This window comes from Camarhynchus parvulus, chromosome 26 (genome assembly GCF_901933205.1).
Source record: "Camarhynchus parvulus chromosome 26, STF_HiC, whole genome shotgun sequence".
In the NCBI taxonomy this organism is placed as follows: Eukaryota; Metazoa; Chordata; class Aves; order Passeriformes; family Thraupidae; genus Camarhynchus; species Camarhynchus parvulus.
Window position 1 is genome coordinate 5,104,296 of NC_044596.1, and position 21,767 is coordinate 5,126,062.

The 21,767-nt window shown below is 62.7% G+C and overlaps 2 protein-coding genes across 4 annotated transcripts; one reads left to right on the plus strand and one right to left on the minus strand.

The window, feature by feature from the left end:
• Positions 1 to 572: 572 nt before the first annotated feature.
• On the minus strand, positions 573 to 4,884 carry RPS10 (ribosomal protein S10). The gene is made up of 6 exons (XM_030965669.1): positions 4,792 to 4,884; positions 4,041 to 4,190; positions 3,511 to 3,682; positions 1,418 to 1,495; positions 1,055 to 1,110; positions 573 to 670 (listed from the first exon to the last, which is right to left on the minus strand). Exons 2-6 carry the CDS (start codon positions 4,188 to 4,190, stop codon positions 629 to 631), a joined length of 498 nt encoding a protein of 165 aa, XP_030821529.1. The 5' UTR covers positions 4,792 to 4,884; the 3' UTR covers positions 573 to 628.
• Positions 4,885 to 5,454: 570 nt separating this feature from the next.
• PACSIN1 (protein kinase C and casein kinase substrate in neurons 1) lies at positions 5,455 to 20,175 on the plus strand. 3 transcript variants are annotated; one of them, XM_030965655.1, is made up of 10 exons: positions 5,455 to 5,669; positions 14,751 to 14,862; positions 15,178 to 15,334; positions 15,460 to 15,695; positions 15,843 to 15,998; positions 16,296 to 16,471; positions 16,674 to 16,794; positions 16,877 to 17,001; positions 17,967 to 18,160; positions 18,496 to 20,175. In XM_030965655.1, exons 2-10 carry the CDS (start codon positions 14,800 to 14,802, stop codon positions 18,603 to 18,605), a joined length of 1,338 nt encoding a protein of 445 aa, XP_030821515.1. In that variant the 5' UTR covers positions 5,455 to 5,669; positions 14,751 to 14,799; the 3' UTR covers positions 18,606 to 20,175. The 3 variants fall into 3 exon arrangements, with proteins under 3 accessions (XP_030821515.1, XP_030821516.1, XP_030821517.1); XM_030965656.1 differs by lacking the exon at positions 5,455 to 5,669 and adding an exon at positions 9,554 to 9,604; XM_030965657.1 differs by lacking the exon at positions 5,455 to 5,669 and adding an exon at positions 9,627 to 9,651.
• The last annotated feature ends 1,592 nt before the right edge of the window (positions 20,176 to 21,767 follow it).

The following is a 21,767-nucleotide window of genomic DNA, read 5'->3' on the forward strand; positions in this document are numbered from 1 at the left end:
ACACCGCGGGTCGGTGTCCGTGTGTCCGCTGCCCCGGTGAGTGACACCGCGCGTCGGTTCCCAAGTGTCGCTCCCCCCCCCCGCCGGTGACATCGCGGCCATCCCGGGTCCGTTACCGATTAGTCACCGGCTGCCGAGCGACATCTGGCGGCGGGCGGCGGCCACTGCGCCATTCGCCTGCCCCCCCCACCCGGTGCTGCCGCCAACCCCGCCCTCGGTCCCCCACAAGTGACAGCCCAGGTGACAGCGCAGCGGTGCAGGACACGCGGGCCCGCCCACGCGGGCTGTGTCCCCATCAGAGGGACACGGGCTGGCACGGCTGAGTTTTCCATCTGCAGCACAGCTCGGCCCCAGCCCAGCGCTGCTGCACGGCAGGAAATCAGCATGGCCCTGGGCAGATGGGAAATGCTCCTGCATTCCTCCAGGACTCACCTCCACACCCCCTAAACTTGGAGAGTTCCTGCACTAGAACCTGCATTTAGTCACTCCCAAAACGCTGCTCCAGATGCCAAAGATGTGAGTCACGCTGTACTTCGTGAGCTCTGTTTGTGCACTTCAGACAGACACAGGCATGAACCCAGTGGCATTTTCACCTCTTTTATTATACACAAAACATGAGCACAAAGTTCTACTGCGGGGGCTGACCACGTCCACGACCGAATCCACCTCTCTGCAACAGCAAAAGGAGAGTGTTAGAAATCACAGTGTCAAGTAATGACAGCAAAAACAAATATCATCAAAGCTCTCTGATGGCACAGGTCAGCCAGGTGAGTGCCTCCAACATCAACCCATTCCAGCCAGCTCTGTGCATCACACCTAAAATACTGTTATTTTTGAAGTATAAAACCATGGATCTCCAAAGAGCTCAGCTTGCTCTCAAACTTGCCACTGGCCTCTGTCCCACCACATCCTTTCCCCACAGCGAGCAAGCTGCATGTGAAAGGTGACAGTTTCCAGCCCCTCTGACACCCTAGGAGTCCCAAAGGCAGGACCTTCCAGCTTCTCCCACCAAAGCCTTCAAAAAAGGAAGCAAAGTTCAAATGCAAACACTCACAAACTGGAATTCCGTGGCTGCTCCAGCACCAGCCTCAGCCTTCTTGTCAGCACCAGCTGCAGAAAGAGAAGCAGTCAGTGCCCATAGAACCCCCTGGCTGGGAGCAAAGCTTTAACCATCCCACAGAACTAAAACTGGGGCTAAACACAGCAGAGTGGAACAGCTGTAAATGAGCATGTTTGAGAGTTACTGAACCAACCCCAGGGAAAACAGCTCAGCTGGACAAAACTGCAGCACACCTCCCACCCACCCTCACATACAGACTCTAAGCTATGCCAAGAGTCTTATCTTCCCCTTTTCTCCTCGAGAGGAGCCCTAGAGCTGGGACAACTGTCCCTGAGAGGGGCAGGGGGGCACACTCACGTGGCACGGCGCTGCGGCGATACGTGTCCCGGTCAGCCTCGCCCCGCGTCAGCCGCGCCGGGCGCTCGCCCTCCAGACCTGCAACACAGAGCACAGCCTCAAACCCTGCTCTGCCAGGGCACAAACACAAACCTCCTGCAGCCCAAGGTGCAGGACAGCACCGGGTCTGACAGCAGTGCTGCGCCTGGGGCAGCTCGGGGGGAATAAACCTAAGGAGAACAGTGATTTGCTACAGGAAACTTCACTTGAAGGGTGAAATCCGCTCAAGTGTCCCAGCTTGTGGCAGGGTGGAAGTTATATAATGTGAGAAGTGGGTTTACAGCATCATCTCAACAGTCTTCTGGTCATCTAACTAGTGCTGAATGTTATTTGTGGTAAAAATCCCAGAAATACTGGGAATCTGCCATGGCCAACAAGCCTGAGCACAGCTGAGTCCCAAAGTGCAGGACAGAATTCTGACCCCAACCTGAAACAGCCACACTGTCAGTACCCCAAATCCCTCACAGAACATGTTCAGGATTGAAAACAGACTATTTGTGGGATCTCAGATTAAAACCAGACAGAACTGCTGCAGGAACACCCAGCTGTGGTGGGACCACCTTGTCTCAGGGGCTGTGATGGGTCCCTGGAACCCAGGCCAGGGTCTGCCCACCCAGGCAGGAGCCACTGAGGGGCAGCTGTGCCTGGCACACCCCAGTGCCCTCCTGCACATCCACATGCATTGCTTTGGCCATAAAAAACCCAGTTTTTGTAATAATTCTTTTCCTACACCACCTCTGTGTCTCCCAGACTGCAGCTGTCTCAAGCAGGTCATCCATAGCAAAATAAAAGCACCAAGTGCAGCCCTTCCAAACATCCCTGCCCAGATGGGGCTGAGGAGGGTTCCAGCACCAGGACAATCCTGTGACACCACACAGCTCCTCCTGCACAAACCCCAGCCAGAAGCTGCCACCCCTCCCTCCCTCCCAGCAGGGATGCAGCTCCCTTAAGCTCACAGGATAAACACAGCATCTAAAGAACAAATCTTGGAACATCCAAGCAACTCAGAGATCAAAGAAAGCAGCATATTCCCAGTTTCTCTGCAATTCCTTCCTTTGAAGCAGGTGATGCTGCCGTTTTGTTTGGCTCAGACATAAATTGCAGCAGCTGGGGGTGAACTGCCAGCACCTCCTGGCCTCAGAAGCAAAAAAGCACAACCCATGTGATCCTCCAGAGCCAGAGCACATCTGGCTGCACCTGGGGGGGTGAAAACCCACCAAGGGAAAATCAGAGCTGCAAGTCCAACACAGAGGATCACAGAGCAGCTGGGGTTCATCTGGAGATCACCCAGTTCAACCCCTCTCCAGGCAAGGCCACTCAGAGCAGGTGACACAACAATGTGTCCAGGTGGGTCTGGAATGTGCCCAGAGAGGGAGACCCCAGAGCCTCCCTGGGCAGCTGTTCCAGTGCTCTGCCACCCACGTGGAAAGTTCTTCCTCATGTTGAGCTGGAACTTGCTGTATTTTAGTTTCTGGCCACTGCTCCTTGTCCTGTCATTGGGCACCACTGAGCAGAGTCCGGCAGCATCCCCTGGTACATCCCCTGGGCATTTCTGTGGGAATTTGTCTCCTCTCCTCCATTCTAACCAGGCCCAGCTCCCTCAGTCTCTCCTCACAGAGATGCTCCAAACCCCTCAGCATTTTTGTGGGCTCTGCTGCTCCTCCAGCACGAGTTTGCTGTTAACCTTTAACAACGAGCCCTGTCCCAGAGGGAGCACATTCAGTGTCCCTGGGGAAGGCAGGGTGGGGACACCCAACACAGGCCACAGGTGATGCCAGGTGGGGCTCACCAGCCCTGGACATCACCTCCTCCACACCCCCACCTCCCAGCGTGCTCCCAGCAACCCCAGTCACTGGGGATGGCCAATCCCCTCTCAGAGCAGGCCCCTGTGTGTCCCAGCTCTCCCCACTCCTCTCAGGGGACACCACTCCACTTCCAGCTGAAAAATCCACAAACCCTTGCTCTGCTCACAATTTCACACCCAATCCCCGCAGATCTGGCAGTGTCCTGACTGCCCAGCCCCCTGTGCCCCCCCTGTGCCCACCCCAGCTGACCTTTGGGCCGGGGCCTGCCGGTCTCGGGGCGGCTGCGGCGCAGCGTGGCCGGGACGATCTCGGGGGGCAGGTGCAGGTAATCCCGCAGGTACTGGATGCCCTCGTTGGTCAGGTACCAGTAGAAGTGTCTCCAGGCAAACTGCTCCTTCACGTACCCTCGGGACTTGAGGGACTGCAGGGACAGCTCCCAGTTACTCCAATTTCCAGCCTCTCCCAGCTCCTCACGCACACTGGGGTTCAGCAGGGCAAAGGGGAACAGGGACAGGGGACCAGGAACAATTCACACGCAGGGGACACCAGGCAGCACCACCGCAGGGACCCCCACTCCCGTGCCTCTGTCTCCCCTCCCTTATCTCTGTCCTTCACTGAAGCAGCTTCTCTGAGCACAGGCTCTTTACCAGAACAGGCAGTCAGACTAAACAGCTGTTTTCAAACTACAGATTTAACTCAAAGATGTACATTTCACCTAAACCAAAATGGATTCATTCTCCGGAAAATTTCTACTCTGTCTCACCCCCAAGGCCTCCCACCTGCATGGCTTTCATGACGTGCAGGTTGGGCACGTTCTTGTCCACCAGCTCGGGGTGCTTGGGCATGTGCACGTCCTTCTTGGCCACCATCACGCCCTCCTTGAACAGCAGCTCATAGATGGCGATTCGGTTCTTCTTGGGCATCAACATCTGCACAGGGCACAGCAAAGAGGGCTCGGTGACATTCGGGCACCAACATCGGCACCGGGGACAGCGATGCCGGTGCCCCCCGAGCTGCCCCGGGACGCGCTTTCCGGGAGGGAAAACCGAACACTCCCAGCGTTCGCTCCTTAAATCACCCCGGGCACAGCGGGCACAGCGGGGGCAGGGCCGCGGCTCGGGGCAGCCCCACCACGGACGCTGTTGGTGCCGCCGTTAAGTCAAACTGAACTCGGGAACCGGGAGCCGTGGGAGCCTCTCGGCGCTCCGGGAGCCGGAACCGACCCCGGCAGCGCCCCCAGCACGGGAAATCGGCTACGGGCGGCGCTCCCGGACCCGCCAGGCCCGGGGCTCTCCGTGCTCGGCATGCCTGACCCCCCGCGCATCACGGACCACCCCCGCGGCAGCGCCCGGGCCGGGAGGCCCCGGTGGCAGCGCCGGACATCCCGTACCGCCCCGCGGCCCGGCGCCCCCACACTCCCTCTCTCCCCACACGGCCGGGCTGGAGCCCCGATGGCGGAGATGCCCCGCGGAGGGGCCCAGGCCCCGGGATGGCGACGATGCGCGGCCGATGGCCCGAGCGCGGCCTCACCGTGGCGGCGGCGGCGGGGCCCGACCGGAAAGGGCTGCGCGTGCGCCGGACCGCCGCTTCCGCCGCGCCGAGGCCCCGGCGGCGGGGGTGGCCGCGGCACTGCCTGGGAACGGGCGGCCCGCGGCGGTGCCTGATGGGGACAGCGGGCGATCCCCGCTCCCTCCCCACCCGTGTCATCCCCAGCCGTGACATCCCCGCACATCCCCAGCCGTGACATCCCTGCCCCACCCCCGTGTCACCCCCAGCCGTGACATCCCCACATGTCCCCAGCCGAGCCATCCCCGCACGCCCCCAGCCGTGCCCGGTGTCCCTCGGAGCGGGGCTGTGACGCCCTGCCCGGGATCCCGGGGAGCCGCGGGTCGCAGCCCGGGCCGGGGGCTCGGGGCTCCCGGAGCGCTCCGCTCTCTTCACACCGGCCCGGGAGCCGCGATTCCCCCGAGCGGGGCTCTCGTTCCCAAAGGGTTTCACTGCAGCCGTGTCCCCCCGGGCACAACCCGTGTTCCCCCGTCCCGTTCTGCCCCGCCCGGTTTGGGGGTTCGAATCCCCGGGAGCGAAGGGAGCGGCTCCGGGGGAGGGGAACACGTCCCGAACACGGCGGGCACCGGGCATCAGGCACCCCGGAGCAGGGCCGGGGCCAGCAGGAGGGGCGGGGGGACCCCCGGTGCCCCGGGGCTCATCGCCGTCCCCTCGGCGGGAGCGCTGTCACCTTGCACGGCCGAGGAGCCGCCGCGCCGGGCCGGGGATTGGTCGGCTAAAAATGCCGCCCTAATCTCCGAGCTGATCTTTACCCCCTCCCTCCGCCCCATCTGCCGCGACCTGCCCGCGATGCGCAGCGCCGGCCCCGGGAGAGGCTCCGCCGCTGTCCCCGCGGCCCCGAGGTACGGCCGGCGGGGCGGGCGGGGGGCGCGGGGCTGTCCCGGGGGGCTCAGGGGTGCCGGGCACCGGGGCGCTGTCACAGCGCTGTCCCCGCCGCTGTTCGAACCGGGTCCGCGCCCGACCCGGTTTAAGTGATTTCCAACTCGTGCCGGACCGTGCTGGGCGGCGAACGGGAGGGATCGAGGGATGCGCCGCGTTCCGGGAGCTGCCCGGTGCCATCCTGGGGCTTTGCTGCCGTGTCATCCCCTCCTTTTCTTCCTTTCGGGGCCACCATGGACGGAGCTGGGGCGAAGCTCCCGCGGGGTGACCCCAAGGATGCTGCGACAATTGCGGCATCGCCCCGGCCCGTCCCGCGGGGCAGGAGCTGTCCCTGCTGGCCCGGACACGCTGCAGGCACTGTCGCTGTCGCTGTCCGTGCCTCTGCTGCAGCAGATCACAGCTCCTGCACCTCCCGCCTCGGAAATGGCAAAGCAAGTGCTTCGCTAAACGGATTAGAGCTCTCCCGGCAGCCTCCCCGGCTGCTCCCGCATCCCTCGGCCCCCGCGTCGCCTTCCCCGGGCAAACCCCAGCCCTAAGCCAAGCAGAGATCAGGCACTGCGGCTCCCTGACCCCAAAACCCCGCCTGAAACCCCGAGGGTCCTTCCACCTCCTGGGGTTTTGTGCTCCCTTTGCAGGAGCGCAGAGAAAATCGGGGAATTCACCCCGCAGCGGCTCGGCTGCCCTGCCCCGGGGTCCGCACTGATCTGTGCCCCCCTGGCCGCTTTCTCTCCCTCCTCTTCCTCTTTTTCCTCCTCCCGGGGTGTGCGGCTGCCGGAGGGGCTGCGGCAAGACTGGAGCGGGGTTGAACCGCGCGAGGATTGAGGGAACGGAGCCCAGGCAGTGGCAGGGACCGACAGTGACGTGCACAAGGGAAGGGACATCAGCAAAGCGTGTCAGCCCCGACCGGGGCCGCGTCCTGAGCCCGGAGCCTGGGCTGGGCTCTGTGTGGGATCCCCCTCGCTGGGAATGCCCCGTCCCCACCGTGCTGCTCCCTGCCCGGGCTCCTCCAGCACAGCGCCTGGCACGGCTCTGCCCGGGGACAGGCTTTGTCCCGGGGGTGCCAGCCTGGCCGGAGTTTGTGCAGCACCTCGAAGGCAAACTCCGGACCTGCTGAGCTCCTGCGGATGTTCCTGGAGGAGGAGGAGAGGCCGCATCCAGCCCGCAGCTTGCAGGGGCGGCCAGGCAGTGTCCGTCTGTCCCCGGCGTGGCACAGCAGGCGGGGCCGGGGGCAGCGAGCCCCAGCAGCGCTGTGCCCCGGGTGGAATGTGCGGGCTCCTCGGGCAGCTGCCTGCAGCCAGCCCCACGCTGCTTCGCAGGAAAAAATGGAGCCTTTATGTGCCAGCCCCTGCCCCTTCCCCGGAAGGGCTCGGAGGATGCCCCGGCCGGTCGCAGGCAGACAAGAAGGGAATTGTTTCGGTGGGATTTGGGTTTCTGGGAGCACCTGCCCCGCGCGGGGCCCTCCACAATGGCTGCCTGTCTGCCGCAGAGGCGCCAATTATCCTCCGCGGCTAATTAGAGATGCAAAGTAGCGCTTGCATTCTCCCAGCTCCCCGGAGGGCTCCTGGGACCGGCGGCACATCCGCAGCGGCGACGCAGCCCGGTCATGGGGCGAGCGTGGGGCACCGGCCCCATCCGGCCCCCGAGCCGCAGCTGCCGCTCTGCCCTGCCCTGGGAAGAGGCACTGGAGGGCAGGAATGGGCTCGGGATCCTCGATGCCTTCTGTCCCCATCCACACCAGCCTTCCCTGGACCGCCCATGGGCTCTCTCAGAAACAGCTGAGCCCCATAACTCGGGGCTCTGCCGGGATTTAGGGAACGCATTTCCCCTCCTTGCAGACGGGAGCTGGCTGTGCTCAAACCCCCCCGTTCGTGCGAGGGCCGGCACTCCTGCCTGGCTGATGGGCAGGCGGCTGATCCCTGGTGGCATCTCTTCATTCCTGCCTGCTCCGGCTCGCCGGGATCACGGTGTGGGCTCATGTGCTCTGACTCCTCCGTTTGTGCTCACGGAGCTGTAATTCCAGAGAGGCAAGTGGCCCCATAAATCAGGGCTTATTTCATGCCAATACCGTCTGCTGCTTCCCACAAGGAAACTCATTTACAGGAGGAGAAGTGACTTACCACTGCAAACAGTAAACGGTGGGATGGTGAGAGCCGGGGAAAAGTTTGTCGTGACCGAGTTTTTGGTGAAGGAACTGAGGAGGCAGAGCTCCCACCTGCTCCCTGCGTGAAACAGCCTAAGCTGCAGGGAAGGAGACCTGAGCTGGTGCCACCTGCACAGCCCACAGAGCTGGTGGCAATGGCTCTTTGCACTGGAGAGCCCCAAGTCATTGAGGTCCCCCTGCCACCATCCTGGAGAGCGTTTGTCACCTAATATTTAATGCCAAGGACATTTTCCCCTCAGGGAAGGTGGCAGCTGGGACATCCCAGTGGTGACCCTGTGCTGAGAACTGCCAACTCACTGCTTGAAAGGACCATGAGCAGATATTCAGCATCCTCTGGTTTCTTACCCTGAAACACCAGCAGGCAAAGATCCCCTGCTCCTGAAGGAGCCACGATCCATCCCACTCCTATTTGGGACTGGGGACATTGAACCCCCGGGGTCTCAGGGGGTGAAACCTTCCTGGGGCCATTCTGTTGGCCATGAGCTGTGCTGGCTCGGGTGGCACGGAGCTGCCAGGGGCCGGAAGGCAGGCGGGCTGGAGAGCCCCACCGGGCTTCATTAGGCAGTCCGAGGCGCTTGTCAGGGGAAAGCTGAGCCGGCGTCGGAGGCCGGCAGAGCCCCCCGGGACCGGGTCGCATTCTCTGGGCAACCCGATCCCGGCGGCAGCGGCCCCGGCAGCCTCATTACTGCGGCTTCTGCAGCGGCTTCGGTTACTCGCCTGGACGCGCTCGTCTCCTGCTGCCTTTTAATTTCCCTGACATCCCCCGCGAGCGGGGGGATGCAGGCGCAGTGTCGGGGAGCCTGTCATCACCCCCACCCGCATCCTGCCTGCTTCCCGACGGCTTCCAGCCCCCTCTGCCCCCGGGAATCCCATCCTGTCACAAGCCTGGTGACCCCGGGCATGAGCCCCGGGGCTTGGGAGGAGGCAGATGGGCAGATGGCAGTGAGGGGGAGCTGCCCTGCTCCCCTCCAAGAAGCCTTGGGGTGTGCAGCACCCTCACCCCCATCCCCAGCCCTGCCGGGGGGGAAAGACTGTTCCTGATTCTCTTGCCAGCCTGTTCCCAGCTGGCACATTTGGCAAGGAGGCGGCACCGGCTGCCTCTCCGAAGGCGTTTTGGGGTGTTTGTTCCTGCAAAAGCTGTGGCTCAGCCCAAAGCCCCCCTGCATCCGCGGGGGTGACAGAGAGGCCGGGGCAGCAGTGGAGGGAGTGCATGGCTCTGTCCCGTCCCGTGCAGGACGGACAATGACCCCTGGGGTAGCAGGACCAGGAACCCCGGGGGGATCCCCAAAGAGCCCCCCCGCCTCATGGTCCGGGGGGAACGAGTCCGATTAGGCCCTAACGGAGCCCGGGGCCCGACCCCGCCATCGCTCTGCCGTGGCCCCCACTCCCCCGGGCTGTGCCCCCGGGCCGCGGCCCCGCAGTGGGGCGGCCCCGGTGGGTGCCCTGGGCGGGGGTCTGGGGCCGGGGGGTCCTGGGGGGGCTGGCGGCAGTGCGGAACCTCGGGGTGGACGCAGACGCGGGGATGGGGGGGTCCATTCCCCCCCTCCGCCTCCCCCCCCCCGGATGATTTTCGCAGCAGCGGCTCCATCCCGGTTGCCATGGCAACGGGCGGCTCGGGCAGGCGCGTGCCCGCGGCCGTGCGCGCCGCCGCTGCCCGGCGGGAGCGGAGCGAGCGGAGCGGAGCGAGAGGAGCCCCGGCCCCGGCCTCGGGCCCCCGGCCCCCCCGGCCCCCGGCAGGTGAGCGCGGCCCCCGCGGGGACAGCCGGGTCCACTGCGGCGACGAGGTGAGGGACGCCCGGTCCCTTGCGGGGATGGGGCGCGGGATGCCCGGGTCCCTTGCCGGGATGGGGTGAGGGATGCCCGGGTCCCTTGCGGGCATGGGGGGACGGCGGGGGGGTTACTGTGCAAGGAGCGGGCAGTAAGGCATGGCTTTGCACCCCCCGGCAGGACACAACGTCCCCGGATCCCTTCTGCAAGCCAGGGAGGTTGGGGGGGTATATGACCTTCACCCCCTCCGTGTGTCCAGTGGGGTGCTGGGGAGAGGGACACCCCTGCTGCAATGCTGCCGCACTCCCGGGCTTGTGCCTCAGTTTCCCCATCTGCAAATAATGGGGTGAACTTGTGCAGTCGCTTCTCCACCGTCCCCTGCCCAAATAAACAGCTTACCCCATCCCTGACCCCCCTCCTTTCAGCCGTGTCACCCCAGCTTCTCCCTTGCTGCCCCCCCCATCTCCCCACTTTCCCATCCCCTCTGGCTCCAGGTCTGCTTCCCCACCACAGACAGCTGAAATTCCACTGTCCCTCCACCTCCCCTGCTCCCCGCAGCCCCATTTGCCTCCTGTCACCACCAGCCCCAGGTCCATCCCCCCGAGGCTCAGGGGACAGGACCCCCGTGGCAGCGCGTGATGCTCCGTGTCCCCTCCCTGCTGCGGGGGGATGGCACCGCCGTATCCTCCACCATCCCCGTTTGCCACTTCTGGCTTTAATTGCAAACCTCATCTTTGGATTTCTGCCTAAACCCAGCTCCCGGGACTGCACAAATCCCTGCTCGCTGTCCGAGCAGCCTTGTTTACCACAGCAATGATGAGACAGAGCTGTGGAGCTGGGCAGCCACTGGAGCCCCCAGCTGAGGCTGAGCCCCCTCTCCCTTCCCCAGGCCTGAGCACACGCAGGGTGTTGGCAATCCTGCTGCTGCTGCCCCTCCAGGGATCCCCATCCAGGGTCCCCATCCGCATTCCCGGCACATCCGCTGTCCCTGAGCTGGGCTGCAGGCTCCCCTGGAGAGACACTTGCGTTATCTGCAAATGCCAAGCAAGCTTCCCGAAATTTTTGCACAAGGCTCCGAAAATCCCTAGAAGATTAATGGGTGTCCTGAGCAGGGAGGTTTTGGAAGCTCAGGGGGAAGGGGAAGCTCTCTGCAGAGCCCACATGAGCTGTGAAGCTGATCCCTGCCAGGGCTTGGAGCAAATGCATCTCCCCTGGCTACTGCAACCTGGCAGCACCTGGCCCCCGGCAGCCTCCCGTCTGTGCACAGGACACGAGGCTCCTGCTGCTGCTCCTGGGTCACTGAACCTTCTCTCTGGTTTGGGGGAGCCCACAAGCCCTGACCCCGATGGTCCAGCAGGTCCCCAGGCCCCAAATCCCCCCATCAATGCAGATGACCCTGATGGAAACCAGGAGGCTGCCATAGGCGCATCCCACCCAGGATTCCTTGGAAAAGTGGCTCCCAGGAGTTTCCCACCATTATCAACGTGCCCCCTCCAGGGTCCTGCTGCCCTTGCAGCCACCTCATGCACTGCTGGGTCCTGGGCAGCCCCATGGTGCTGCTCTGGCTGAAATCCCGTGGGGAATCACCCACCATTCTGGGTTTGGCTCTTGGCCCAAGGCCTCCAGCCCTGCTCATGTTGCAGCCAAAGGGGTTTTGCCAGGGAATGCAGGAGAGACCCTACACGAGCCTGCTCCCTTGGAGATGGCACCCTGGAAGGGCCCAGGCTCACCACCTGCCTGGCACTGGGCTTGGTTTGATGATGAGGGGGCAGGATGGGTGCTGAGGCTGCTCAGCCCTGAGCCCCGGGCGCTGCTGATGCGGAGCTGCCAGCATGAATCAGCAGCACCCACTTAACCCTTTCCTCACAGGGTCCCCATGGGCTCTGGAGGGGGCCACGCTTCAGCCACACCACAGCCAAACCTCTGCACACCCCCTGGCTCCCTGAGCTCTGACCCCTGCCAGCCCCAGAAGCCCCACGGGACACACAGACCAGCCCTGGCATGGGAATCCCACAACCTCTCAGCTGGGTCAGACTGAGCAGCAAACCAGGCACAGCTCCTGCAGCTGCAAAGCCTCTTGTGACACACGTCGGTGTCACGGGTTTTCCCTGGGACCTGCTGCTGTGCCTTGGCCACTTCAGCCCCCAAAGGTGGCCACTTCAGCCCCCATATGTGGCCACTTCACCCTCCATGTGTGGCCACCTCAAGCCCCGTGTGTGGCCACAGTAGGAGCAGCACATGGGTGCTGGTACCCACGGTGGATGCAGCACAGCAGCCCCAGCATCTCCCACGATGGGAGAAGCTGCTGCCAGGCTCCTCTGGACCTCCTTGGCTGAATCTGTTTGTCTTTGCCACAAATGGCCACAATGGTGCATCATGGTGGCATTGGCTCTGCACCCCAAAATGGACCCTTAAGCAGCCCTATGCTAAGGGAGAGCAAATGACCTTTCCTGTGGCCAAAAGCCCGAGGCCCAGCCCACTTGCTTGGATTCCCACAGACCAGTGCAGCTGCCAGTGTGGCTCCCCCCTGCCCTGGATGCTCTTGGCAGCAGAGCAACCTGCCCCAGAGGCTGTGCAGCCACTCCTGCCCCTGGTCCCCACCAGGCTCAGCCAAGGTGCCCAGGGGCAGGAGTGTGACCTCCTCATCCGCTGATCTTGGCTACAGGAGAGATGCTGGGTCTGGGACAACAAACACACCTGGAGAGAGCGACCTGGGGACAGGGGACAGCAGGACTGGACTGTCCCACCTGGCTGGGGACAGGGCTCTGCCAGCCAGGGCTCTCCACGGGGGTGCGGGCAGCTGCCCATGCTGTGCCCGCGGTGTCAGCAGCACCAGCCTCTGCATTGCAGCAGCCCCCAGCCTGCGCAGGGCCACGGCCCGGCCCCCACAGAGGGCAGAGACCCCCCTGCAGCAGCAGCAGGAGCTGCCTGGAGGGTGAGGAGAGCTGTGTCAGTGCCCAGCACTGAGTGTGCTGACAGGAGAGACGCAGCGGGGCCGCTTCTGCAGGAGCAGCAGCCCAAGGGCACGTGGAGCAGGAGCTGGGACAAACTCCGCTGTCACTTGATGCCAAACGCTCTGTGGCTTCTCCCTGGCAGCTCTGTGGAGGCGAGGGGCTGCAGCAGAGCCCCCCAGGCCCAGGGTACCCAAGCAGCAGTGCCTGGCTGGGGCTGGCAGCTCTCCACGCCGCAGCTCGGCCGCCGGCTCTGCAGGCGCCAGGCATCACCGCCGGCCGCCCTGATGCGAGGTGATGGGCTGTGCTGGCAGGGCCGGGGGCTGGCAGGGGCTGGCACGTGGGGCACAGGCGGCCTGGCACGGTGGGGCACTCGCACGTGCGCGGGGGTGCGAGGATGGTCGTGCGTGGGGGTGCGTGGCGGGAGTGTGGCGCCGAGGCAGCAGCGTTGGCTGGGAAGTGATGCAGAGCCAAAAATAACCCCCGGTCTGCGGCTCGGACCAGGTAGTGGCTCAGAGAGGGAGCTGTGCAGCCATGTCTGCAGTGCCCCCTGGCATGAGTGGCTCATTGGGGCAGCAGGGGCTGGCACTGTGCCCGTGGGTCCTGGGGTACACCCAGCCATGGGTGTACTCCCTCCCTGCCGGCTCCATCCCAGCCCTGGCACGCTGGGGCTGTCACCCTGAGGGTGCCCTTGCCATGCCATGCCATGCAGCAAAACCCAGGGCACAACACCTGGGCACTGCACTGTGCCCGTGGCCTTCAGCAGATGCACACAGCACCTGTGGGGTCCCTTGGGGCTGTGCTGCCAGGTGATCTGTCACCACTGCAGGTGCACTGGGGCAGCCTGCTGGGGTGGGGACAGCAGTGGCAGTGCTGTGGTGCCAGGCAGGAGCAGTGTTGGCACTGTGGGTGCCAAGGATAGTGGCCATGCTGTGGATGCCAGGCAGAAATAGTGTTGGTGCTCTGGGTGCCAGGCACAGTGCTCCTGTGGGTGCCAGGCAGTGTCAGTGACCGTGCCGTGGGTGCTAGTGGAGTGGTGGCAGCACTGTGGGTGCCAGGCAGTGTCAGTGGTGGTGCTGTGGGTGCCAGGCAGGCGCGGGCGCTGCGTGCTGCCAGCTGCGGGGGGACACTGCTGTCCCCCACCCATCTGCGTCTCGGCAGCGGAGCGAGGGACAGTCACGCGTTTATTTTTAACCGTCTGGGGAGGGTGGAGGGGATTGGTGCCTCCCTGGTTATATCACTAAATCCCTGCCGGGCCCTGTTACTTCCAGCACAGCGAGCCCTGCGCTGTGCTCCAGTAACTGTTTCAGGTCCCCGTTCTCCTGGGGCCATGCCCTGCCCCGGCCTGGGGACACCTCAGGGCCAGCTGTGCGCACAGCTGGAGACCATGGGCACTCACCAGTGCTCCCCATGGGACCTTGTGCTCCCACCCCACCACGGGGCAGAGCACAGGCAGCCAGGCCTCCCTCTGCCCATTCCGCCTCCCCAAGGAAGGGATGGGGTGTGAGGTTCATGGCCACATCCCTCTCAGCCCTTTTAGGGACAGGGCAGGAGGAAATTTGAGCTGTTCATGGCCATCTTGTCCCCATCCCAGTGGCAGATGCCATCCAGGATAGGCCCAGTGCTTTCCTGTGGAAACACTGTCCAAATCCAGGTCAGGATGGGGATGATGAGGAGGAGGCCTAGGAAACAGCCACCACAGTCTCTGCTCTGTCCCCATGCAGTGCCACCCCCAGCCACCAGCCCCCTCCCAGCTCTCAGGGGTTAAGCCACGCAGCAGGGCCACGTGGCGCTCCGGGGATGCCGTTTTTCTGAAGATCAGGACAGGATTAGTGTGGAATGGCAGGATGAGAATTTCTTGGGCGGCGCATCCCCTGACCCTGCCATGGCTCCTCGCCCAGCAGCTCCCAGTGCTGAGCCAGGCTCTGCCCAGTGAGCTCCCACTGTGCTCCTCCCCATGACTCCCTCCCAGCACCGCTGGCTCCGGGGTGTTTGGATGGCACCAAGTGGGTGATGGGCACTGGAGAAGCCTGTAGGTCCAGAGCTGGAGTGGGCACTGTCCCCATGCCTGCCCTCTGTACCTGGATGTTTGTCCCACAGAGCTGTTGGCAGGAGGAATGGGGGTCCCCTGCACCCCCCGTGACTCCCCTTCTCTGTCCCCTCAGTGCATGAGGCTGGTGTTTGCCCAGGAAAGCCCCAGCGCCTGCGGGAGCCATGTCGGGTTCCTATGACGAGTCGGCATCGGCCGCCGAGGAGACAACCGACAGCTTCTGGGAGGTGAGTGAGTCCCGGCCATCCTCTCCTCCCACAGACCCCACCACCAGTGTCACTGCACCCCACAGTGTCCCCTGGGCTGGGGGTTGCCCTCCCTCCTCTGCCTGAGAGCATCCCTGCTGTGGTGACTCTGCCCAAGGTCTCAATTTCGGCCATCTCTGAGTAACAGAGGGGTTGGAGCAGCCCCAACCCAAAGCTCCATCCCTGCACCCCCAAATTGCCAATTGGTGCTTTCCCTGTAGCCACCCAGGGCAGCTGGGGCTGAGCCAGGCGGGGTGGCACAGCCCCCACAGCTGCCTGTCCCCGTGGCCACGCCAGGTGGGGAACTACAAGCGCACGGTGAAGCGGATTGATGATGGACACCGGCTCTGCAACGACCTCATGAACTGCGTGCACGAGCGGGCCAAGATCGAGAAGTCTTACGCGCAGCAGCTCACCGACTGGTCCAAGCGGTGGAGGCAGCTCATCGAGAAAGGTACCATGGCTTCCCCATGGGAGGCTTTCCCCAAGACACCTGGGTGGGCAATCACAGCTTCACCTGGCAGAAATGGAGGGGGTGAGGGCAATGGGGTGACCTCCAGGTGTCCCCCCGGCCCCCAGGTCCCCAGTATGGCAGCCTGGAGAAGGCGTGGGCCGCAATCATGACGGAGGCGGACAAGGTGAGCGAGCTGCACCAGGAGGTGAAGAACAGCCTCCTGAACGACGACTTCGAGAAGGTCAAGAATTGGCAGAAGGACGCCTACCACAAGCAGATCATGGGCGGCTTCAAGGAGGCCAAGGAGGCTGAGGATGGCTTCCGGAAAGCCCAGAAGCCCTGGGCCAAGAAGCTCAAGGAGGTGAGAGAAGCACAGAGTGTGTCCCCAGGTCCAACTCTGTGTCCCCAGTCCAGGCTGCAAGAGACATGTTACGCCTCCCCATAGGCAGAGGGATTGGCAGGGGGCTGTGACTGCTACTCTGATGTCCCTTCCCTGTCGTCCCCACAGCTGGAGACAGCCAAGAAAGCCTATCACCTGGCATGCAAGGAGGAGAAGCTGGCCATGACCCGCGAAGCCAACAGCAAGGCAGATCAGTCCAACACTCCTGAGCAGCAGAAGAAGCTCCAGGACAAAGTGGAAAAGTGCAAGCAAGACGTGCAAAAGGTGCGAAGCATGGGGTACTGGGCAAGGGAAACCAGTCAAGATGGCCACCACATCCCTTTCTCCACCATCGGTTCCCATTTTCCCATCCCTGTGCTCCTGGAGGATAAGGACTTGCAGGCAGTGCTCAGGGGAGTGTGAGCTGGGCAGGGATTTATCCCACTTTTGGGGGCTGATTCTACCCACTGAGACTCTTGGCTCAATTTAGGCTCCCCAGCTCTGGTGACCCCCAAACCAGACCTCTCAGCAGGCAGAAATGGCCACTCAGGTGCTACCAGGGTCCCTGCTGTGTTTTTGCAGACTCAGGAGAAGTACGAGAAGGTGCTGGACGAGCTGAACAAGTGCACGCCGCAGTACATCGAGAGCATGGAGCAGGTCTTCGAGCAGTGTCAGCAGTTCGAGGAGAAGAGGCTCAACTTCCTCAAGGAGATGCTGCTGGACATCAAGAGGCACCTGAACCTGGCCGAGAGCAGCAGGTAAGGGCAGCAGATTCTGGCCATGATTGTCACCAAGAGGTACCAGAGTGGCAGGAGGCTGTGCGGGAGCCTGGCACCCCCGGTGGCTTGGAGGACCCACAAACCTCTCCCCAGGTGACACAGCCTGGGCCTGTCCCTGTCTCGCTCTGTCCCCAGGGCTCCACCCTGACCCACAGCCCCCCAAACACGTCTCTCCCCACAGCTACGCCAACGTGTACAGGGAGCTGGAGCAGACCATCCGCATGTCGGACGCGCAGGAGGACCTGCGGTGGTTCCGCAGCACCAGCGGCCCCGGGATGCCCATGAACTGGCCCCAGTTTGAGGTGAGGCTGGGTGCCCTGCCTGGGTGCTGGCAGCTCTGCAGGGCAGCCGGGCACTCAGGGGTTGGTCACTCTGTGCTTGCAGGAGTGGAACCCGGACCTGACGCACACGATAACGCGGAAGGAGAAGCAGAAGAAGGGCGAGGGGGCGGCCATGACCAACGCCAGCAGCGCGGGCGACACGGGGGCTCAGGCGGGCGAGCGCGGGAGGTGAGGGCCGGCGTGAAGGGGAGAGGAGAGGCACAGCCTGTGAGAGGCACGGCCTGTGAGGGGCACGGCCTGTGAGGGGCACAGCCTGTGAGGGGCACGGCCTGTGAGGGGCACAGACTGTGAGGGGCACAGGCTGTGAGAGGTACGGCCTTTGAGGGGCACGGCCTGTGAGGGGCACGGCCTGTGCGGGGCACGGCCTGTGAGGGGCACGGCCTGTGAGGGGCACAGACTGTGAGGGGCACAGCCTGTGAGGGGCACGGCCTGTGAGGGGCACAGACTGTGAGGGGCACAGACTGTGAGGGGCACAGCCTGTGAGGGGCACGGCCTGTGAGGGGCACAGCCTGTGAGAGGCACGGCCTGTGAGGGGCATGGCCTGTGAGGGGCACAGCCTGTGAGGGGCACGGCCTGTGAGGGGCACGGCCTGTGAGGGGCACAGCCTGTGAGGGGCACGGCCTGTGAGGGGCATGGCCTGTGAGAGGCACGGCCTGTGAGGGGCACGGCCTGTGAGGGGCACGGCCTGAGAGGCACGCCTGTGATGGGCACGGCCTGTGAGGGGCACAGACTGTGAGGGGCACGGCCTGTGAGGGGCACGGCCTGTGAGGGGCACGGCCTGTGAGGGGCACGGCCTGTGAGGGGCACGGCCTGTGAGGGGCACGGCCTGTGAGAGGCACGGCCTGTGAGGGGCACAGCCTGTGAGGGGCACAGCCTGTGAGGGGCACAGACTGTGAGGGGCACAGCCTGTGAGGGGCACGGCCTGTGAGGGGCACAGACTGTGAGGGGCACAGCCTGTGAGGGGCACGGCCTGTGAGAGGCACGGCCTGTGAGGGGCATGGCCTGTGGGGCACAGACTGTGAGGGGCACGGCCTGTGAGGGGCACGGCCTGTGAGGGGCACGGCCTGTGCCTATGCAAGCATTTGGGGACACAGGATGTCCTCAGTGACAGCCACCTCTCCTCTCCCTCCCAGTGTGAGCAGCCACGACCGTGGGCAGACCTACAGCGCCGAGTGGTCTGACGATGAGGGCAGTAACTCCTTCAACACCAGCGAGGCCAATGGCGGCGCCAACCCCTTCGACGAGGAGTCGGCGGGGAAGGGCGTGAGGGTGCGGGCTCTGTACGACTACGACGGGCAGGAGCAGGATGAGCTCAGCTTCAAAGCAGGTACGGTCCCTTGCCAGTGCCAGGTAGGATGGGGCTCGTCTGATGGAGCTGTGGGGGTGAAATCGCTCAAATAATTTCTGGGTTGGCCCAGCCCTTCAAAGAGTTGAGGTGTCAGAAAGGGGAAGGCAGAAGCTGAGCCCAAAGGGAGAAGGGACAGGAGCAATGGGAAGGGACAGGTGAGGGCTCATGAGTCACCCCTTGCCTTTCTGTCCTACAAACTCGTGTGCCCAGGACGAGTCCTGCAAACCCCCAGCAGCTCCATCGCAGGGAGAAAAAGGGGGTGGGAGAATTTCCAGCACCTGCAATGAGCTCTTCCGTTCCACCTTCCTCTCCAGGTGATGAACTAACCAAACTTGGTGAGGAAGACGAGCAGGGGTGGTGCAAAGGGCGCTTGGACAACGGGCAGCTGGGGCTGTACCCCGCCAACTACGTGGAGGCAATCTAAGTCTTGTGGTGTGCTCCTCGTCACCGTCAGCAGATAAATCCACCCTCCGTTGTCTCCATCTCTCCACCAGCCAACCAGCCATTCTGCCGTCTGGTCCTTCACTCCTCACCCCTAGAGATTCAGACATATTTTCCGACCAAGCTTTTATTTTTTTAAGAGTTGTCTCCGAAGAGTATTTTGCATAGTCGCTTTCTTCTAAGATAACGTGAAGCGAAAGATGACGTTGTCCGTTCGTCTACGTTAGTTGAATTTTTTTTTTTCTGAGCGAAAAGCCGATACCTCAAGATCTTAAAGCCCAACCAGTGAGAGCTCCTCGTTGGTTGGTTTTTAAAGATACTGAAATCATGAGCCGCCTTCTGATTGGCTGGAACTGTTCCGAAACGCACGGCGCCGAAGCTCCTGGGACCAACCAAATTCATCCCAGAAAACCAAGAGGGATTGGAGTCTGACTCCGTTGGTTATTTTTTTTTTTGTGTTTCCGTGTTCTCCCCAGTTCATCCTCCCGCCCCGAGGAAGGGGGTGAATGCCCCCTTCAGCCCCGTGGCCACCCTTGAGATGCCCAGGTGAGGTGGGACCAGCCCCACCATGGAGCTTGCTGGCATCTCCTGAGCTTTTTCCTCCTCCTCCTCCTCCTCCTGGCTGGGCTGTCAGCACACCTGGAGCGGGCAGAGGCTCCCGAGCCGATGCCCGGTCTGTGCTGCCTGCAGGGAGCAGCATCGCCCTTTGGGTGGGCAGGTATCCAACGCACACCAGATCCAGGTGAGATGGCCCTAAAATCCAGCGCTGTCCGGAGAAGGACCCACCAGGGCCTGGTGCTGCTGGAAGCAGCTTCATGCCCAGCCTGGGATAGTGAGGACTGCCTTGGGGACAGTGCCCATCCTCCCCTTCGTGAAGAGAGGCAGGAGCAGAGCAGGGACGGGGGATGAGCATCGTCCAGCCTTGCAGGAGCTGCAGCCCAGGAAGAGGGCTCAGGACACAGCCTGGGCAGAGCAGCTGCCTGGCCAAGACGGCTGAAATCAAGACACGCCAAGGCAGGGGAGTGGCCGCAGGCTCTGCCCTTTGCTTGTCCCCACCGAGCTCTACCCCTCCTCCCCTGGGCTCTGTCCCCAGCCCTGCAGCTCCCACGGCTGCTGCCACCACTCCACCCCCTGCCTCGGGTGCGTTTGCCATCCCCAACTCTTCCCTACAGATCATCTCTCATTTCTTTCCATACCATCACCCTTAGCAGCATCAATGCCATCGGCTTCCCGCACGCTCCTCCTGCTCCTTTCCTGCCCCCTCCGTTGGTTCGTGAATTTTTTGGCCCCAGGGATCCCGTGTTCTCGTGGATGCAGGGGAAGCACCGTGTGCTGGGCACAGTGGGCGGGAGCCATCCAGCCCCTGCCAGGTACCGGAAAAAAAACCCACAAAGTCAGAAAAGACCCAACCAACCACCTGTCTCAGCAATGCACCCCGGTTTTTGTACATTGATTGTGTAATTTAAGAAGTATATATATAATATATATATATCTCGTGATTGTATTTCCGTGGATACAACAACAAAAAGCAGCAAGAGAAAATAACCGAGCTCTGTCAGCGTCCTTGGCTCTGGGGTCTCCTTTGCTGTGCGTCTGTCCCACCCCTGGGGGGTGGCTGAGGTGGTTGTGGACCCCCAGGTAGTGACACCCCCTCCCCATGGTTTTGGGGTGCAGCAGGATGGGGATGCATTGCTGGGGGGACAAGAGGAGCAGCCACTGCCTTTGGGGACTCCTGTGCCACTGCAGGACAGAGCCTTGGGACAGCCATGGCGGGCTCGAGGGGATGCAGTTTGGGGCTGTTCCAAGCACCAGCCCGACCCAGCGCTCTCCTGAGCCTGTGAAAGCAGGGTGATGTCACCTGCTGCCCTCCCTCACCCTGCCACGGTGGGGAGACACAGGATTTGGGGCACCACTGGCACCCCCAGCCTGTCCTCACAGTGCCCCTGTACCGGCTGTGTCAGGCACACACAGCAAATCACAAGACACACTGCTTTTTTTTTCCTTCTCCCCAATTTTTTGCTTTTCCAGTCCCTTTTCCAAAGGCCAAGGCAGCTTTCCTCTTTCCCCTGCTCCTTGCTGCCCTCCATCCCTCCTGCCAGGATGGGAGCAGGGCTGTCTGGATCTGCTGCTATGGGAGCAGCACGGAGCAAGAACAGAAAGGAAAGGCAGTAGCTGGCACCGGCGGATATTTCAAGGAAAAAAATCAAGAGACCAAGAACCAGGTGTTTTTTTCCTTTTAAGCTCCCACAGAACATCCCTGGAAGCCCAGGCCACCCTCAGCATTTGAACCTAAACCACAACTCATCACCAGCCAAAACAGAAAAGCAAATAACCAAATTAAAAAAGCCTATAATATAAAAGATCAACGTTGCCAGGTAACTCTGACTCTGGTGCAATGAGCAGGTGAAGCACTTCTCAGCTCTCTGCCCCAGTCCAGCCTGGACGGATCTCACTCTGGATTTATTGTCCAGAGGGAAATGGCAAAGCTGCCATCTCCATTTCCCCAAACTCCAGAATCAGGCAGTCCAAGTAAGATCCAAATCAAGGGAAGAGCTTTGAGCCAGGGCACAGAACCTGGGGGTTTAGGAGGACTCTGGTGGCCCCGTGCACAAGGATGGGGGACCCAGCTTGGGGATCCCCACTGTGCACAGCCCCACATCCACATTTACAGCTGCTCCCATTGCAGAACTCCCGTTTGCAGCCCCGAGTCCCTGTGCAGGGGAGCAGCTGAGCGTGTCCTGGAGTGAACAGCAAGGGGGGAATGCCCTGCCCCAAGGGGTGCCCAAGGTCCCATGGCAGGCAGCACCCTTGGCTAATGCCAGGCTGCTCCCACAGGGGCTGGGACAGGATCCCACAATGAGCAGCAGTGGATGTCCCTGTCCCTGTGGGTATCCCTGTCCCTGTGGGTGCCGTTGTCTCAGCTCATGCCCCAAGCTTTTTCCTCCCTGAACAACGGCTGGGGTGAAGCCACCTATAGCCAGAACCCGGGAGGGAGGAGAGCAGGGGGGACAAGCCCAGGCACGGTGCCCACCCTTCCCGTGGGGGACGAGGGCTCTGCACAGTCCTTGCCCCACACCAGGGCCTGCTGGAGGTGAGGGAGTCCCTGTGTCCGGTGCCAGCAGGTCCTGGCAGGGGAAGCCTCGCA

Excerpts from the sequence above, each read along its gene's own strand:
- RPS10 (XM_030965669.1), bottom strand. The coding sequence starts at position 4,190 with ATGTTGATGCCCAAGAAGAACCGAATCGCCATCTATGAGCTGCTGTTC. Across the intron at positions 1,111-1,417 it reads TCGCCGCAGCGCCGTGCCAC|CTGGTGCTGACAAGAAGGCT; the intron begins GTGAGTGTGCCC and ends CTCTTTCTGCAG. Across the intron at positions 671-1,054 it reads CAGCCACGGAATTCCAGTTT|AGAGGTGGATTCGGTCGTGG; the intron begins GTGAGTGTTTGC and ends TTGCTGTTGCAG.
- PACSIN1 (XM_030965655.1), top strand. The coding sequence starts at position 14,800 with ATGTCGGGTTCCTATGACGAGTCGGCATCGGCCGCCGAGGAGACAACC. Across the intron at positions 15,335-15,459 it reads GAGGCAGCTCATCGAGAAAG|GTCCCCAGTATGGCAGCCTG; the intron begins GTACCATGGCTT and ends CCCGGCCCCCAG. Across the intron at positions 15,696-15,842 it reads GGGCCAAGAAGCTCAAGGAG|CTGGAGACAGCCAAGAAAGC; the intron begins GTGAGAGAAGCA and ends TCGTCCCCACAG.